Source organism: Chrysochloris asiatica, unplaced genomic scaffold, assembly GCF_000296735.1.
Source record: "Chrysochloris asiatica unplaced genomic scaffold, ChrAsi1.0 scaffold00018, whole genome shotgun sequence".
Taxonomy (NCBI): domain Eukaryota; kingdom Metazoa; phylum Chordata; class Mammalia; order Afrosoricida; family Chrysochloridae; genus Chrysochloris; species Chrysochloris asiatica.
In genome coordinates this window covers 27,520,121-27,540,222 of record NW_006408536.1, presented here as the reverse complement: position 1 = coordinate 27,540,222, position 20,102 = coordinate 27,520,121, and the positions used below count along the sequence as shown (strand labels likewise).

General features: G+C 45.4%; 1 protein-coding gene across 3 annotated transcripts in view; it reads left to right on the top strand.

Annotated features, from left to right (window-relative positions):
• CLCN4 (chloride channel, voltage-sensitive 4) overlaps positions 1–20,102 on the top strand; it is a 70,037-nt gene that overhangs the window by 45,644 nt on the left and 4,291 nt on the right. For all 3 annotated transcript variants that reach the window (XM_006835642.1, XM_006835643.1, XM_006835644.1), the window contains 4 exons: positions 2,299–2,844; positions 6,249–6,435; positions 7,829–8,227; positions 14,736–14,952. In XM_006835642.1, the coding sequence (XP_006835705.1) occupies positions 2,299–2,844; positions 6,249–6,435; positions 7,829–8,227; positions 14,736–14,952 (1,349 nt within the window). The remainder of the gene's footprint in view (positions 1–2,298; positions 2,845–6,248; positions 6,436–7,828; positions 8,228–14,735; positions 14,953–20,102) is intronic.

Here is a 20,102-nt window from a genome sequence, read left to right as displayed (position 1 = left end):
ACCAGCAAAAACAAGACTAAATACAGCTGTCTCTAATCACAAAAAAGGGAGAGTGGGGTGGAGAAGAAAAAGAGGCAGAAGAAGAAGAAGAAGAAAAAATAAAAAATAAAAATCTGTAGCTTAATATGTCTTTAATGTCTTAACTCTCTTTCAGTCACTTCTGCCCTCCTCTCCTTGTTGTTAGGTGCTGTCGAGTCAATTCCAACCCATAGTGACCCTGTATAGGGTCTCCGAGGAGCGGCTGGTGAGCTTGAACCACCGACCTTGCAATTCAAAAGGCTTTGCAGTGTGGCACCTTAACCCACAGTGCTATGCCGGGACTCCTCTCAAACCAGTAAAAAAAAGCAGATCAAATCAGACGCACAGCCGCGTCTCTCGTATAGGGTTTCTGAGGAGCAGCTGGTGAGCTTGAACCACCAACATTGCAGTTCCAAAGGCTTTGCAGTGCGGCACCTTAACCCACAGCACTATGCCGGGGTGCCTCTCACACCAGTGAAAAAAAGCCTACCAAATAAGACGCACATCCGCGTCTCCCATATAGGGTTTCCGTGGAGCGGTTGGTGAGCTTGAACCACCGACCTTGCAGTTCAAAAGAATTTGCAGTGTGCCTTGCAAATTTTAAGTGTGGCACCTTAACCCACAGCACTACACCAGGACCCTTCTCAAACCAGTGAAAAAAGGCAGACCAAACAGGATGCACATCCGCGTCTTCCGTATAGGGTTTACAAGGAGTGGCTGGGGAACTTGAACCACTGACTTTGCAGTTCGAAAGAATTTGCAGTGTGGCACCTTAACCCACAGTGCTACACCAGGATCCCTGTCAAATCAGTGAAAAAAGGCAGACCAACTAGGATGCACATCCGCGTCTCCCGTATAGGGTTTCCGAGGAGCGGCTGGTGAGCTTGAACCACTGACCTTGCAGTTCAAAAGACTTTGCAGTGGTGCCTTAACCCACAGTGCTACGCCGGGACACCTCTCAAACCAGTGAAAAAAAGCCGACCAAATAGGATTCACATCCGCGTCTCCCGTATAGGGTTTCCGAGGAGTGTGGTTGGTGAGCTTGAACCACCGACCTTGCTGTTCAAAAGAACTTGCCATGTGGTGCCTTAACCCACAGCACTACGTCTGGACCCCTCTCAAACCAGTGAAAAAAGGCAGACCAAATCCGCGTCTCAGCTTGGGCTGAGTGTGTGGGTTCCTGGCAGAAGAAACCACCAGTGGTGAGGGCATGGCCTCTCAGCTAAGCCCCTACCTCTATTCACCTGAATGGAGGTGGGCAAACAGTGAGCTACCTATTACCCAACACGGAAGAAAAGAATAAAATCGGAACCACACAAAATCAGCAAAGTATACTGTGCACCTTTTTTTCCCCCAAGATTCCCGTGGCGTGTTTCCGTGGCATATCTGAGGCCCCTGTTTCGTCCCGCCGCTTGGTCTTGCCCAGGATGTGGGCTCAGGCCTCCAAGCCTGGCTGTCAGATTCAAAAGTACGCAATTTCCCACCTCAGCTCCAAATTCCACAGGCTATAAGCCTTCAAACCTTTAAACTATTCCTATCTCTGTGGGTCTGAGTTTTGGAGCTCTGTCTTGCCTCTTTTTTGCCTAGAATTCTGAGTTATTGCTGACGGTGACCTTCACTATAACCTTCACCCTAGCCGCCATCAAGCCCCGCCTCTATTCTGTATATTTTAAAAATTATTTAAAATTCTAAAAGCCATCCTTAGCTTGTGGATCACTCAAAAACTTTTGGTGGATCACTGTTGGTGGTTTGCCCACCCCTAATCTATTTTGTTGTCTGTAGACTCAAAAGGCATGTCATTTTTGTTTTAATAACACATTTAAGAGGCTCCTGTGCTTTTAGGAGGCTCTCGGGTAGCGTAGTGGTTAAAAGTTGACTTCAAGGTCAGCAGTTTGAAACTACCAGCTGTTACGCAGAAGAAAGATGAGACTTTCTGCTCCTGTAAAGATTAATAGCCTTAGAAACCCTGTACAGGGTCAGTATGAGTTAGAGCCGACTCCACGGCACATAACAACCCCCACCACCTGTGCCATAAACAAAATTATGATTAATACTTTAATTTCTCTTTCATAATAACTCAAACACACCTTGGTTCATAACCATTCCATTTTAGACACAGAGTCTTTTAACTATTTTTATAGATGCATTTCAGTCAGAAATAACCCTATATTGATGAAGTGATTTCCACTACCGTTTAGTCTTAGAGTGTGTCTTTGGTACCATGGCTAGCTGACCAGTGGGGCCTGGCCTCAGAGTCTCATGCTCTATCTCTTTTTCCAGGTCAGTTACTACTTTCCTTTGAAGACCTTGTGGCGGTCGTTTTTTGCAGCCCTGGTGGCAGCCTTCACGCTTCGATCCATCAACCCCTTTGGCAACAGCCGTCTAGTGCTCTTCTATGTAGAATATCACACCCCCTGGTACATGGCCGAACTCTTCCCCTTCATTTTGCTGGGAGTCTTTGGGGGCTTGTGGGGAACCCTCTTTATCCGCTGTAATATTGCCTGGTGCCGGAGGCGCAAAACCACCAAGCTGGGAAAGTACCCAGTGCTGGAGGTCATTGTGGTCACCGCCATCACTGCCATCATTGCCTACCCCAACCCCTACACACGCCAGAGCACCAGCGAGCTCATCTCCGAGCTGTTCAATGACTGTGGTGCGCTGGAGTCCTCTCAGCTATGTGACTACATCAACGACCCCAACATGACCAGGCCTGTGGACGACATTCCTGACCGGCCAGCTGGGATCGGGGTGTACACAGCCATGTGGCAGCTGGCCCTGGCGCTTGTCTTCAAAATCGTCATTACCATATTCACCTTTGGCATGAAGGTTAGTGAGGAGACGGAGATCGGGGGGACCTGTGTCCTGCTGGGCATGGTAAACTATTCTCCAAAAAGAAATTGATGGGCAGACAAGGGGAGCTGACCAGGATAGCACTTTCTCCTGCTCCAGACCCCTTGAGCTCCTTGATTTCTTCTACTTGTCACAATAAGCCTGCGAAATAGAAATCTTAATCCCATTGTACAAGGTAGGAAGGAAAGGCTCCGAGAGCTGAAGTGGCTTACTCAGACCCGCAGCTTGTAGATGGTAGAGCAGGAATCCAAACCACTTCAGCACTCTCTCCTGGCAAGTGGTAAACAGGGTTCACCACCAGCTGAGTGGTGCCAGGCAGTGGGAAGAGGCCAGATTTGGATCAGCAGACATGTCTTGAGCCTCAGCTGCATCCTAGGTACTGTGCTAAGTCCAGGGATGCAGACCCCAAACACCGCTGGCCCCGGATGGGCAGTGGCTCCTGGGAGAAGATGCTTATGCACAGAGCTGCCAGGCTGGGCTCCACATGGGCTCCAGCCCTTGTTCTCCCTGCATGGGGAGTGGCCTCCTTAGCGTTTGTGGTTCTTGTTACTGAAGCCAGCAAAAGGACAGCTCCTTTTTCAATTTGTATGGGTGGACACTGTGCTAAATCGGTCCAGACGCTCTTTGAAAGTGTTTCTTATAGAAGGTGACATTATGTTATAACATTATAAAAAACTGAAGTAAAATGAACTTAACAGAAATATAACCATTTTAAAGTGAACAATACAGTGGCGTTGAGGACATTCACAATGCTATGCAGACCTCGGCTCTGTCTAGTTGTAGAACATTTTCATCACCCCAAAGCACATACCCATTAGAGTTACTCCCCATTTCCTCTTCCTCAAGCCCTGGCCACCACTAATAGACGTTCTGTCTGTATGCATTTGCCTATTCTAAATCTGTCTTATAATTGAGATCCCACAGTACTTGTTCCTTAATGTCTGATTTCTTTTACTCAGCATAAAGTCTTCTAGGTCCACACATGCTGTAGAATGTCATAGTACTTTATTCCTTTTGATGGTTGTGTAATATTCCAGTATATGGCTGGACCACATATTCTTGATACATTCATCAGTTAATGGACCTTTTGACTATTGAGAGTAGTGTTATTTATTTATTTTTTGGACACAACTTATTTGAGTCGATCCTTCATCAAGCTGTGCAAACAGCATTATGAGTTTTCACAAAACTCACTGACTTACTCGTGTGGCCACAGTATGACCAGAAGCAGTACGTGACCAGCCCCCTCGGGCCTTGTGGGTTCCCATTACTACTATTGCTTTATAAAAAGTTTAAGAAACTATACCTGAGTGTGTAGTAGTCAAATGCAAACCTGAACGTTTGCTGTAAAAACTAGGACCAGTAGATTTTATGTATCAGCTGCCTCTTTGGTCTGTCAGCTCCTAGCAGAGGGTGTCATTTTTGTGTCCATAGAAGATGCTAACAGCATCTTTTGGACGTTTCTGAGGTTAATGAGTTATTCATTTAATATGCTTTCATTTATTGGGTTGCCAAGAGTATATACAACAAAACAGACATCAGTTTCAACAGTTTCTGCATGTGACATTTAATGATATTGATTACAGTCTTTGAGTTGTGTGAACTTTCTTCCCCCCTTTTCTGAGGCATTCTTCCCCCATTAATATACGTTCACTGCCCCCTAAGGTTTCTGTTGAAGTCTTTCAAGTGGCTAGTGTCAATGTGAACCATATAGATAGTTCTCAAAAGAGCCTGGTGCTCAAGGCATACAGTCTCTACTAGTTTTAAGTTAAACTATTGCAAGGAGCTCTGGTAGCTAGCTAGTGGTTACGAATCGGGCTGCTATCCTCAGGGTCAGCAGTTCGAAACTGCCAGCTGTTCTGTGGGAGAAAGATGAGGCTTTCTGCTCCCATAAAGATTTACAGCCTTGGAAACCCTGTACAGGGTCACTATGAGTCGGAACCAACTCCACTGCACATAACAACAACAACAATTGATTGGTTTAAGACTTCAGGAGCTAATTTTGGTTTAAGATTTAAAGAATATCCCAGGGCAGTAGTTTCAAGGGTTCATCCAACCTTCATGACTCTAGGAGTCCATGAGAAATTGAAATTCTGTTCTTCATTTCCCCCCTTGTGATCGGGATTCTTCTATAGCATCTTTGATCAAGATGTTCAGTAGTGGTAGCTGGGCATCATTCAGTTCTGGTCTCGCTCATGGAGGGAACATCTGTTCTCAAGAGGGGATTCAACAGCTGTGGGAGAAGGGGCAGCTCTGAAAGGCAATTTCCTAAGGATCGTCTCAAACTCTAGACATCACATACAAAGATACAGACTTAACTTCCACAATTAGGTGAAAAGCCGGCTTCCATTCTCAAATAGGTGCCTGTCTAGGTTAGGTATAAATGGAGCTATTACTGCTCTCATGACATTTCAGTGACATGTGATCTGGCACAAAGATGACCAGTCAGTAGACTAAGATGGCAGTGGCTGTTGGGTGCTGTCAGGTTGATTCTGACTCATAGTGACCTATGTGATGGAGTCGAACTGTCCCACTGAGTTTCCTGGGCTGTAATTGTATGGGAGTAGATTTCTAGGGCTTTCTCCCTTGCAGCTACTGTTGATTTCAAACTGCCGACTTTTTGGATAGCAACCACATGTTTAACTGTTGCACCGCCAGGGTTCCTTAACATGTTTTTGCATGCAGCAAAATATCAAACACGCTACCACTGATAGCTTTTTGTTGACATCTTCTATTTCCTATGCGGCCTCTAAGCTACCTCTAAAATGTTCAGAACACTTTTAGGAAAGTGGGTTTGCTAGGAAGAGGGAGCTGCCTCCCTCCCCTCTCTGAGAGAAGTGCCCACCTCCATTAAGAGGGCAGTCAGCACCTGGGTGGCCCTAAGTCAGAAACAACTCAGCGGCCACAAACCACAACCACCTAAGCCCTTAGACAAGCATCCGTGGCAGCTGTGATGTTGTTGTCAGTATCTAGATTTGACCTGGGAACCCTAGAAGGCCCTCCTCCTCCATTCTCCTGCTGTGGCTCCACATTTTATTTCCAAAGGTGACCTGAACAAGGGGGAGAGAGAGGAAGTGGCGAGTCTCCCAAGTGACAAGCTCCTTCTGAATGTGATTTGCAGTAGGGTTTATGGTCCTTTAATCCACAGTGGGCATATTGGGCCAGCTCTTGAAGGCAAGGAAATGAAAATGTAGAATGGTTTTTCCCCAACTCCCAGTTTGCCCAGCTGGCCCAGCAGGGAGCACCAGCTGGCCTGAGCAGGTGAGCTATGAAGATGCCTTGCTGTGCCAGCTTGTCAGGGACCATGTTTGCTGGGGTTTGTGAAGTGGGCACCGGGATCCCTTCTCTCACATCACTTTTCTCTGTGTGTGCCCCTCAAGATCCCGTCGGGCCTCTTCATCCCCAGCATGGCAGTGGGGGCAATGGCTGGCAGGATGGTGGGCATTGGCGTGGAACAGCTTGCTTACCACCACCATGACTGGATCATCTTCCGGAACTGGTGCCGGCCTGGAGCAGACTGCGTCACCCCGGGGCTCTACGCAATGGTGGGAGCTGCTGCTTGCCTAGGTATAACCCCAGGTGGGGTTGTGGGGGCATGCATGGAAAGTTGACATGGGCCAGACTAAGGAGTTTGGTCTGGCTTAGAGGGCAGGCAGGGGCGCCCACAGGTGCTGTGTAACAGGTGAGCCCCTGAGCCTCAATGCCTTAGAGCCCCAAAAGCTAAGTTTCTGTCCGTGGTGCACATGTAGAATACAATGTAAGGCTTGTCTCCACCCAGTCATTTGGGGACCCAGGCTGATGGGGGTACCGACATCTGGTGTGCCATCTAGAACAGAGGCTCTCATCTAGAACATTTCAACGACTAGTGTCACAGCTGGCACTGGGTATGCGACTGAGATCTAGTGGGTGGCTGGGAAACATCCTACAGTGCACAGGAACGCCCTCCCACCACCCTGTTCTGGCCCCAAATGGCTCTAGTGTCAAGATGGAGAAGCCCTTCTTGAACCACGCTGAAAGGTTGGAGTCCGGGACTGACTCTCTTCCCCCTGGCCCTATCATGGAACACCAGGACCCTGCCAAGAAGGCTGGGTGTGTCAGCTTTCTGTAGCCCTAAGGGCTGCTTTGATTGACCAGCTTATAGGTGTCTGGAGGGGAGCCCCACATGCTGAGTTAGAAATCTACCCAACCCCTGAAGCAGCTACTCACCAAAAAGCACAGAGCGATGCCCTGGATGAATCAACATCTGGGATCTCACAGTAGAGCCAGGCCACCTGTTGTTGTGACGTGCCATCAAGTCGCTTTCAACCCATAGTGACCCTGTATAGCGTTTCCAAGGAGTGACTGGTGAGCTTGAACCGCAAGATCGGCGGTTCAAACGACTTTTCAGTCCAGCACTTTAACCCACAGCGTCCCACCAGGACTCCCCAGGCCACCTAGTTGGATGGAATTTGGAGCTCCTTGGTGGAAGACCAGCCCATGGGTGATGCACACTTTATACTTAACTACTAACCAAAGCACTGGATTGCAAGGTTGGTGGTTCAAACCCACCAGATGCCCCTTGGAAACCCTATTCAGGGTCCCTATGAGTTGGACTCGACAACACTTGACAACAACAACTAACCAAAAGGTTGGCAGCTCAAACCCACGCAGAGGCACCATGGAAGAAAGAGCTGGCAGTCTGCTTCTGTAAAGCTGACAGTTAAGGAAACCCTGTGGGGCAGTTCTCTACTCTGTAACACATGAGGTCACAGAGTGGCCATGAGTTGAAGTCGACTTGTTGGCAATGAGGTTGGCTTGGGTTTGGTAGAAGGTCCCACTTTACAGACTCTGGCTTGTTCCAGAGGTCCAGGGTGGAGCAGTAAGGGGTAGATTTATAGCCCCCTCCTCAGTCTCCAAAGTCTGTGATCTCAGAATGGTCGGAGGATGAGCTCAGAGATTTTACTCCTCTGTCCCTTTGCAGGAGGAGTCACCAGGATGACGGTGTCATTGGTGGTCATCATGTTTGAGCTAACGGGTGGTCTTGAGTACATTGTGCCCCTAATGGCAGCAGCTGTGACCAGTAAGTGGGTGGCCGATGCCTTTGGGAAAGAAGGTATCTACGAGGCACACATCCACCTCAATGGGTACCCATTTCTGGATGTGAAGGATGAATTCACTCACCGCACACTGGCCACTGATGTCATGCGGCCCCGGCGTGGGGAGCCACCACTGTCTGTGCTCACACAGGACAGCATGACTGTCGAGGACGTGGAGACGCTCATCAAGGAGACTGACTACAATGGCTTCCCAGTGGTGGTCTCCAGAGACTCCGAGCGCCTCATCGGGTTTGCCCAGAGGAGAGAACTGATCCTTGCCATAAGTGAGTAAAGAGGGACAACTTTGGTACACCCCAATTCTCCAGGCAGTTCTAGAGAATGTAAACAAGGCCAGCAGCCTCGAAGCCTGGGCCACTCAGGTGTTAGTGGCTGTATCCCCTGGAGACCTGGTTCTAATGCAGGTTTTGAGGTAGAAGGCGGGGGTGAGGCCTGAGACTCTTCATTTCTCATAAAGCTCTCCTTAATGCTAATGTGGCTTCTGGTTTCCACACTGTGAAACCTGTGACACATGAGGGTTTAAAGTCAAGCCTTGGTCCCACTCTGTGAGGAGGCTGGCTGCTGTCTTTTGAGGGAAGAGAAGTGCGAGAGCCTGGGCCTGCCAGAGCCCCATTGCTTTCAAAAGTGCTTGTGAGCTAAGCCACCGTGAGTGTGAGGGTTCTGCCTCAGAGACCTAACTCCATGCCACTGGCACCCACTTCCACCAGGTAGAGGCCCATCTGGGATCATGAGCAGACTCTGTAGCTGGAAGTCAGTTCTGAGGGATGGCTTTTCCTTTTGAAGTCTAACCGAAGTCACTTGTACTGAGGGGCAGCTATTGATTTGGGATGAGAACCCAAGTAGGGCACCCCATAGACGGGGTGGGGATGAGGCTCAGAGAAGCAAGCCCCCACACAGTGGGACAATGTGTTGGAAGCGGACAGTAAAAGGTAGGATTTCAGAAACCAGGGCTGGGGGCCAGAGGCCTGCATCTGAGGGTTGTTGCAAGCTCTTGATAAGAAGAGCAGTGATTTCTGGAGGTGGCTGTTGGTATTTCCCACTGATGTTGCAGGAGTGCACCCATGTAGGTGAGGTCTCATGATAACTCATGGGCCCTGAGATTGCCACAGTGTCATGCAGCTTGCCAGTGGGAATCTCCCATGTGATGGCAGAATCTCCCACCAGGAACGCACCAGGGTCAGGTGACTGTTTATCCTTGCTCTGGGCTGTCTGTTTCTAAGGCTTTTCTTTTGAATCTAAAATACCACTTCCTAATGTAAAGTAGATTTTTGACTATCTTTAAATTACCCTCAGGAGCCCTGATAGTGCTGGCCAGGAAGGTCAGAGATTCGAACCCACCCGAAGAAAAGACCTGGTGATTTGTGCCCGTAGAGATTGCTGATAGGCATTGTTGAGTCCATTCCGACATCTGTAACAGAATGAAACATTGCCTGGTCCAGTATCACCCTCACAATAGTAGGTGTGTGTGAGCGCATTGTTGCCGCACGGTGTCAGTCCATCTCAGTGAAGGGCTTCCTCTTTTTTGCTGGCTCTGTACGGCACCAAGCATGCAGTCCTTCTCCAGGGACTGGTCCCTCTTGATGATTTGTCCAAAGTAAGCGAGACCAAGTTCTCACTTGTAAGGAACCTTCTGGCTGTACTTCCAAAGCAGATTTATTCCTTCTTTTGGCAGTCCACGGTGTATTCGATATTCTTTGTCGACACCAGAATTCAGATGTGTCCGTTCTTCTGTCAATAATGAGGTTCTTGTAAAAGTTGTATATAAGTAGGGTTGGGTTTGTTTTAAAATAATTTAATCAGCAGCCTTTAGAAAATTTATTCACTCCCTAAAATCTTTTAAGCAAAGGTTGAAAATTTTTTAAATGAACATAATAAATGTCAAGGCATGCATTACCTATTGTGTGACTCTCAGCACACCTGCTAAGAGAGAGCTTACTAATTTCACTGCAGCCCATTACTGTAATCAAGTGGGAAGCAGTAATTGTCATCAACCGGTGAGAGAATAAATTTCAACTTGCCCATGGAGCATTCTCCTAGAAGCTATGTTTGGAATGCCTGGAGAGGCAACATGCAGTGTAAATAATATCTATATGCTTTCAATCAGCCGATAATAATAGAGGAGCTGCTATGGGGCTGCGTGGTTTGTGGGAAGGCAAGAAGTTTTAACTCTGAGCTATCAGGGAAACTGTTTGCCTGATCTATGAAAATAGAATAATCTCCATATTTATGTTCTGTATTGTGGTGCTCCTTTGGTGAATATCAAAAGATAACCATTCTCATTTAGTTATTCCATGCCAAGTTCATTTTCAGGGGCATAGGACAGTGCAAGTCTTCAGGATAGTTTGGACAAGAAAACAATGAAAAATGAGGTTAAGAAGGCTTTTTTTCTTATTCATCATGCGTAAAACTGTAGCATCTGCTCACACTGAACCCAAAATGGTTTTATTTTCTTTTTCAATCCATCTCTGGAACACCAACACCATCATTGCAGATTAACACATGGGGCTGTTCAAGTCCCCGGACTAGGAGACTTTGCGTCTCATGGCTGTTTGCTCATATGAAGCTTTTCCTACACTTGGCACAGCCAGACACTTCTTCTCTTGAATTGCACAATTAAGCAAGTGAGGAGTCTGAGGGGACTCGGTGGGAAGCCACAGAGCTGATTAAAGGGATGGAAAGGTAGAGTATAGGGCAGAATTAGAGAACTCTCATTGGAGTCATCTGGTGGACGGTGCTTCCTTGCAGAAAGAGATCTTCATCTAGGTCAGAACAAGAAGAGGGGTGTGTGATCTGTAGCACAGATTTTTAGACTAGGGATGAAGGAGTTTGTGCCTTGGCAGGCTGTTCAGTATTGGAATAGGCCACCGAGAACAGTGCTATTAGCTTTGACTTCTTGTCTGGGATGTTATACTACGTAGAAGGACTTCTCTAGGCCTTACCAAACTATAACTTGTCATGAAAGAATGTCCTTTTTTCTTTAACATAATATTTTAAAATTTATTTTTATTTTAAAGCTTTTATTGTGCATTGAGTGATAATTTACATGGGAGAACATCAGTTTTGCACTCATCCTATCGTATTTCGTATCATTGCAAATGATTACAATCCCCTCCATGCATCACCATTCAACAGTATTTGCTTCTATTCCCTCTGTTTTTTGTTTTGTTTTGTTTTGTTTTTTTGATGTATATAAAAACACTCATGAATATATAATAATTTAAACAACCCAAGGGCACATTCTGCAAGCCTGCCTCCTGGCCACCAGCACACAGCCTTTCTTTTTCCATGAGTGTAGAGTCCTCAGCTGCTCTATCTCTTGATGTCATCATGTCTGCCTCCATCTCTGTTGTCATTGCTTCTCTGGATAGGGTCCCACATTCTGCTCGTGTTCTACCTTGATGGTCCTAGGGTCCTCTGTTCCTGAATGTAAGATTAACTACTCCCCCTTTTATGTTACAAAACTTCTACCTTTATGGTTGTGACAATTGTAATTAGTCATGATAACAGTTACTCACTATCGAATCATAAGAATCTTATCCCCATCTCCTTTTACCAGGCCCGTCTAGACAAGACGAAAACTATTCAGTAGGGATTCTACCTTCCCCCACACTCTGAAACTAAACTCCTTCTTGAAAACTTGTAAGCCAGCCACTTCATGCCTTTATTGTCCCAGTCCCCCAATTTTAGGTACCCAGTCTCTAAGTTGCTCATTCCTATCAACCCTGTGTACAGAAGGGATATGTTTGATCCTTGATGTGAAGACTCCTTCCCTCTCAGTTGGTATTTTGAATTACTACATCTAAAAGTATAGGTCAAGTTCATCAAATTGTAGCAATTTATACTTGTTTCATTCATTAAATGTATCTTACTCTCATTGAATTATAGACACAGATCCTAGTTCTAGTAGAAGATACAATAAACCTCTACATTAAAGACAAATTTTAAAGCAGTTTCACAACTTACCATTTAAAACTGAAATTCATTGGATTTTTTATAAGTTATACATATACACAGAATATTGTAGAAATATGAAGCAAAAGGAAAAATAAAAATTTTGACCCACATTTCCAAGAAGTCCTGATTAATAATTCATTTATTAATAAGGATACATTTCCTTCCTGTCTTCTAGATCTTTTAAAATGTACATTTCGGGCTATATTTCTGGTTTCTTTTGCAGCATAGCTCCCAAGAACTCTTGGGGTTTGTGTCTCTTCTTTGGTAGGTAGTTGCTTTCTCCTTTTTGGAGCATTCATCATGTACCAGTACTCTGTTGTTGGTGTTGTTACTTGCTATCAAGTAACCTCCAACTCATGGCTTCCCAGGGTTTTCAAGGCTGTGACCTTTTGGAAACAGATGCCAGGCCTATCCCCAAGGTTCTTCTGGGTGGATTTGAACCGCCAACATTTTGGCTAGCGGTTGAGCACCTAATCGTTTGCACCACCAGGGGCCTATTGTTGTTGGGTGCAATTTGAGTCGATTCTGACTCATAACAACCCCATATGACAATAGAACTGCCCCATAGGATTTTCAAGGCTGTCATCTTTGCTGGAGCAGATCACTAGGTCTTTCTTCTCGAGGTGCTTTTGGGTGGGTTTGTACCACTGATTTTTTGGCTAATAGTTGAGTGCTTTACTATTTGTGCCACCTAGGGACTCCTAGTTCTGTTATAGGGAGTGAGAATACAACAGTGGCAGTAGACAGTCTCTGCTTTCTGTGGAATTACATTCTCATGTCTTATTACAGGCATTTTGGTGGTAGATAAATATTTCTGGCTCAAAGTGATAGTAGATGGATAATTCACCCTAGTAAGAGGGATGCAAAGAACTTGCTTTCTGATTCTTTTAACACTTTCCATTTTTAGACCAGTAGCTAGCATCTCCACCCTTGATATTTGAAGCTGTAAGATAAGTCTCTATAATAGAGTACCATATTGGCCTAGCAGAGCCCTTTGGAGGGAGTAATAGTTGCCCCTCTAGCAGATTGATCCTTGTGGCCCTTACTTAGACTTTCCTTCTTAATTCATTCTCTGTGAAATAGTCTTTGTTCCACATGAAACAGGCTTTGTTCATAGGCTGAACCAGACATGCTGACATTTAGTAGACCTACTCATTCATTCATTCACTTGTTGATGTATTGATTCATGAATGAGTCTGGCCGATATCTGTGCTAGACATTGTCCAGGCGCTGGGCTTGCGCTGATGAGTAAGAGTTCACTGAGTTAGCTGCTGTTAGCACTTCAGACCCCATCATTAGATCTAGAGGAAACATAAGCTTGCTGTTTATTTTGACAAGCAGGTCAACAAGTCACTAAATTGTATATGGTTTTGTAAGGGTTTCAGCAAATCCGTGTGATCAGTTCTGGATTGGGGTTTGTGACTCATCCAAGCTGATTGCTGAAATGGATGGAATTCCTGCTCTGTGGGATTTTTAGGAAATCAATCAGTCTAGGAATATGAGCAAACTAGTCTGTGTTGACTGCTGCCTCCTGGCTCTCCTGCCTAAGGACGGAAACATCTTGATTTCAGAAAGGCGCGTGCGATGGGTATCATGCAGCATCTACCTTTGAAAACATGTTGTGCACGAGTGTCGCTTGTATCTGGGGCTGAATCACATCCCGTTTGATGTAGCTCTATTTAACCTGACCCACATAATGTGTAGGCATTTGCCCAGCGGGCCCTCGGTTCCTTTTTTAAACAGAGGCCCTTTTTTAGACTCCGCCTGACCCCAAATGCTGCCAGTTTTCCATTAGACTGCTTTCTTGCAAGAAATGGCCTCGGAGGAGGCCATGAGCATTTTATTTTTGAAAGAACAATATAGGTGAATAGTTGCCTTTGAGAAGGCAAAAAATGCCTTCTAGAAACCAGGATCCATTTTAAGGCAAGCCTCGCTGTACATTTTCCCCTAACCTTTTCCCATGAACCAAAAGAAAGATTAAAATTCCAACAGAAGGAAAATCGCCTTGGAGAAATATCTTGAGACCGGTGGATTTATTTCATGTGTGACTTAAAATAGCCTGGATTTCTAGCACTGTGTTAAGCTGTATTTCTAATGAGTTCCTGTTACCCTACTTTTCCTCAGCTTTCTTTCACATGGCCTTCTGTACAGACAGAAATAGGCTAATTGTTACCATAACAGTTTTACTATCTTTCTTGAGAAATCCACAAAATGGCCTACTTTTCAGGAAAAAAGCGGTTTTTCTAGGGCTATTTCTTTGGTCCCCATAGTCCTATTTAGGACTGAGATGTGTTTCTGGGCTGTGAGGCTGCCTTATTCTTCTTGCATTCATAGTGCTGTTTGGGCCAGTTAGGAGTTCGTTTGTGAAAACAATGTCTTAAAGCCATTAGGCAGCTAAGGGAGGGCCCTGTCCTATCAAACTTGAGGCTATGATGAGGTAAGGGTGTCTTAGGAAAGAAAGCATGGAGGGCCCTGGGTCATTTGGGTGTCCTGGCGTCCAGGAATGAAGCCGTGAATTCCCTCACAGGAGCCATCTTGAGCAAGCCCAAACCCAACCTTTGGAGGGAATGATCCAGTCCCAGCAGGGGGACCTTGGCACGGCAGTAGCTCCAAAGAGATGTGAATTTCCCAGATGTTTGGCTGAAGCCCCTCATTAAGAATGTGTAGTTTGTTCTCTGAACTCCTTTTCTGTGGGATTCTGGGATGCTGGTGGAGGGAAGACATGCATGTGCATGTGTGGGTATGGGTGGCTGGGTGGAGGGGGAGTTGCTAGGAAAGGGTTTTCATGTGACTTAATTGTTCTTGCTGACCTTAATCTAGAAAATGCCAGACAAAGGCAGGAAGGCATCGTGAGCAATTCCATCATGTACTTCACTGAGGAGCCCCCCGAGCTACCAGCCAATAGCCCACACCCCCTGAAGCTGCGGCGCATCCTGAACCTCAGCCCCTTCACGGTCACAGACCACACCCCCATGGAGACGGTGGTGGACATCTTCCGAAAACTGGGGCTCCGGCAGTGCCTGGTGACACGGAGTGGGTGAGTGTCTGGACAGTTGCTGACAGAATGTGGGACAAATGTGAATTAAGAAGTGGTCCAGGCTGTCAGAAATTTTCAGTCCACTGAGGTGGACCAGTCCTTGGCAGATGGTGCTACTGAGGGTTTTTTTTTTTTTGACAGTTGATTTTCTATGGGTCAATCTTTTATTTAACTGAAAGGTGAATGCTCCCAGTTCCAAGTTTAAAGGTTATTTCAGTATGACAGCCTTGGGAATTGCTTCTAGTCTCTACTAGGTGTTTTTTTGTTTTTGTTTTTGTTTTGTTTTTTTAATGTTTTTATTGTGAACTGAATGATAGTTTACATGGGATGTGCTACTAAGTTTAAGGAAGCACATTGAGAAGGATGCAGCCAGGGATCTTTGGGAAGGCAGAGCAGAGGATCCAGTGTGGCCCTGGAAATGGGGGAGAGGCTTTCCGATGGAGCAGCTGCCTGGCTGACGTTGACTCAAAACAGGGAAGAGTCAGAGAAGAGGTTAGGGGTGCTTTGGGAGAAAGTGCACCAGTGGTCCCTCAATTACCATCTATCCTTACAAAAAACCAAACCCAAACCTCTTCCCGTTCAGTCAACTCCAACTCACAGTGAGCCTGTAGGACAGAGTGGAACTGCCCCATAGGGTTTCCTAGGCTGTCATCTTTACGGAAACAAGACTGACTGCCTTATCTCTCTCCTGTGGAGTGGCTGGTGGTTTCGAACCACTCTTTAACCTTTACAACACCAGCGCTCCTTCAACAGATCTCAGTGGCTCTCAAAGTAGAACAGGCCTCTGAATCCCCTGGCTGCTTGTTAAAGGCAGATTGCAGTGGTAAACAAGTTCCTGCAGGATGCTGTTACTGCTAGTTTGGGACCTCCATTTGAAGAACCCCAGAAGTTGATGGTGTGTCCTTGAATGTCCAGAGTGCTAATATCTGCTGGATCATCTCTAGGGTACAGCAGTGTTTCTTGTCTTTTAAAATCATAACCCCATGTCAGTTACCCTTGGAGTTTCCAGCTTGGGCAGAGACCCACAAAGCATTCCTATAAAGAGCTGGGTGCCAAAATTAGCTCTAAATGTTTGCTGAGCCCACAAACTTGCATCCTCTTTTTCTTTAAACAAACATATATTGATAGGTTGGTGGTGGGGAGGGATCCTTGTCAGTGGGCCTCTCATTCGCTTGGCTTTTATGCAGGCCAGGTCCCATCAGGTCTGCCTTTTTTTTATGTTCTCCCCTCCCTCAAAGGAGCTCTGGTAGTGTAGTGGCTATGAGTTAGGCTGATAACCTCAAGGTCAGCAGTTCACAACTACCAGCTGCTCCATGGGAAAAAGATGAGGCTTTCTGCTCCTGTAAAGATTTATAGCTTCGGAACCCCTATACAAGGTCGCTGTGAGTCGGAACCGACTCCATGATGGCATACCACCACCACCTCTCCCCTAGGGCCTGCTCTGGGGGCCTGGATAGCCTGCTTGACAAGGGTTATCTAGAAGGCTCCCCACTGGATCCAAGGTCTTTGGGATCTCAGACCAGGAACCCAGAGAAATCTTTTCCCCAGATACTTTGCCAGGGCTTCTTAGGGAATTGGATGAAATTGTCCCACAGTCATTCTAGAAAAGACCAATGAGTGCCAGATCCTCAATAGACACTGCTCAGTGGTCCCCTGGGTGTGGACTAGACAGCACAGCTGTTTCCAAAGAGCCCAGGTGCTCAAATCTGGACTATGTTCTTGGTCATAGACTTGGCCTTTTAGAATTCACTAGGTTTGCTTAAACAATCAACCAAAGGAACCAAAGTTCAAACACTTGATTGGAATCAAACAGAATACTTCACGCTTCTAATGAATCCTGCTGGATTTGCTGTCACTGCTTCCTGGGTTTAGGTTCAGCTTTCTTTTGTGATAATTACTGTAGCTGGCTGGGACCCGCTTTATGCACGAGCTGAAGGCCTTCCTAACAACACAACCTTCAGATGCTATAGTTAGGGAGCTTATAGAGGAGGGTTTCTCAACTGCTTTAAGCAAATGGCTAGGCTTTGATACTGTCTCCAAGGCACTGTCTGCAGACATTTTTGCTTGTCACAACTCCTGGGGTATTACTGGCATCTAGTGAGTAGAGACCAGGGATGCTGCTCAACACCCTACACTACACAGGATGCCCCCCTCCCCCCAGAAAATGACTAGTGGGTAAAGACCAGGGATGCTACTCAACATCCTATAGTTCACAGGATGGCCCCACCACAGAGAATGGCTAGTGGGTGGAGACCAGAGATGCTACTCAATATCCTATAGTTCACAGGATGGTACCCACCACAGAGAATGACTAGTGGGTGGAGACCAGAGATGACACAGGACGGCCCCTATCATAGATCATGATCTGGTTCCCAATGTCACTAGTGACAGGATTGAACAATTCTGCAGCAAAGCTTCTTGGGTGTGACAGGGTGGAGGGAATACTGCTAGTGGAGGTTGGAACTAGTTTGACTACTACTGCATAGAAGGGGACTCATTGGGGGTCCCAACTGTCTTTAAATAATGGTCCCTCCCTGTGACGAAGTGCCTCTCCTTACATCATTGACATTCGCTTGAATCATCAGAGAGGAGAAGGATTTCTAGGAGCCGCCAAGTACCCTAAGCAGTATTCCTGTACCACGAGACCTTCTTGAGTCATGATCCTGTCAGCTTAGGTTCATGCTCACAGGGGCTTTCCCTGGTAAACCAGGAATTTAAGTAAAGAACAGTGATTGTGCTTGTTCCGTCTAGATGTGTCTCATTTCAGGATTTTAGCAAGCACTTCTGGAACAAGCTAGGTTTATTTCAGTCCCTATGCCTTAATGACACCTTTTAGAATGTCACACAGTATAGAACAAGACACCTTCCAGATGTGATAGATTCATTTTAACTGTTGAAGACTGAGGAAGTTAGACTCAGCTTGGCAGTTTTCGTGTAACAACGTCTTGTTTTATTGGGCATGTTCAGTTTTATTGTATTTTAATAAATTTTAGAAAATTATATAAAGTAATACATGACCATGGTTAAAGTCGAGCAACCCTAAAAACCATGAATTAAAACCAGCAGCTCCCGACCCTGTCCCTCTCCAGCCAATCACTGCTTTGCCCCAAGTTTGGATTGTACAGTTTCCCAAATTCACAGTAAATTTGAGCCAGTGATTGATTCATGAACATCCATATGTACCTTCACTGAGATTCACCAGTTGATATTTTTCTACATTTGTTTTCTCTCCCTTTTTCTGAATAATTCGAACAGAAATTGCAATCATCCTGACTGTTTCCCATATTCTCGCAAACACCTTCTAAGGTTTTGTTGTTGGCTGCCATCAGTTCGGCTCTGACTCTTGGCGACCTTATGTATGCTATATAACAGAAGGAAACCTTGCCTGATCTTGCGCCATCTTCACCATCGTTGGTATGGTTGAGTCCATGTTTGTGGCTTTTGTTGACCTCATTGAGGGCTTCCCTCATTTTTGCTGACCCTCTACTTTACCAAACATGATGTCCTTTTCTAATGTTTAGTCTTTCCCGATGATGCATCCAAAGTAAGTGAGCTGAAGCCTCACCTTCCATATTTCTAAGGTACATTCAGTTTGATTTCTTCTAAGTCTGGCGTGTTTGTCCTTCTGGTAGTGCATCAGTAGTCTTCACCAACACCACAATTCAAATGTATCAATTCTTCTTTTGCCTTCCTTTTTGTAAGACTAAGGACATTTTAAAAAAAAAAACAATTTATAAACTTTAACTACACCAGTGGTGCTGTAGGCTAATGCGCTGGATGGCAAAGTCGGTTTGAACTACAAGGTTGGTGGTTTTAGCTCACCAGCTGCACCTCGAAAACCCTGTACAGGGTTGTTATGGGTCGGAACCAACTTGACGGCACTTAACAACAACAAAATATCATCCAATGTCCAGTCCATATTCAAATTTCAATCCAGAATTTGAGTTATTTTGTCTCTTTAATCTTTTATCGAGAACAGAGGAGTCATCTCACATTCTGGATTTGTCTGACTGTGTCCTCATGATTCAATCTGATTTAAGTTGTTTTTGGCAACATTGATGTAAGTGATGTGATGACATCAGCTTGTCGGACCTTGTTGCTGATAAGTTCCATCACCTGGACGAGGTGGCCAGACCAAAGCACTCCACCGTAAAGCGACATTTTTCTCTGGATATAATCTGTAGAGTGATATTTAGAAATGGAATGAATTTTCTTTTTTCCCAGCAATCATTTACCCAAGGGTTTTATCATCTATTGATAATTATGCCCTGAAGTATTATTATGTTGAGGATTGCAAAATGCTGGTTTTCTAATTCTGTCTTGCTTTCTGCATTTATCAGGAGTTTCTTACCCCCTGCCCCCTTTTTATAAAGGTAACTCTTATTGTTGTAAATGCCATCAAGTTGGTTCCGACATATAGTAACCCTGTGTAGAGTTTCCAAGAAGCAGCTGGTGGTTGTGAACCACTGACCTTGCAGTTAGAAGTCCAGCACCTCACCAAGCCTCCTGTAGAGTGCTGAACTTGCCTTGTACTGTTTTATAACCCATGTCGTCATTGCACTCTTTGTGTAGCATGCTCTCAAAGACCCCCTTTGCTAGTCTCCTTTTTCTTGAAGATGTTTCTGTGAGTGTCAGGGTGTTTGGGGGATATTTATTTTCTTTCCCAGTGTGACAGAGAAGGAAACTAGCACAAGACATTAATCATTTTTTCAAGTTTGTTTAAGGTCCAGTGTGGTCAATGACAGGGAAGTATGAATTCTGGTCTCGTAGTCTCACTAATCAGCATTTATTTCACCAGACATAACAGACTGACTTGTACAGTTTCCACCTTTGATTATTTTTTTAGTGGATTTTATTCTATTGGAGAGTCATGCATAGAGTATTTTCAAGTCAAAATGGCATTGTGGCCTTTGGGCTCCCTTTTGTGGTCTTTTGTACCAACATTAAGAGATTTTTCCTTTTAAATTCTATATGTTGGTCATTTTACAGCACAAAAAAACTTAATCTAATTTAGACTCTACTTAAATAGCTTCCAATTCAATTTGTCCTTGTCAGTGTATCAGGGATAGTTTTATACCATAATAACCAGTGTGTAACCAGCCAGGTGTCATGGAATTAACTGAGAAGAACTGTGTTCCATATGGTTTTCA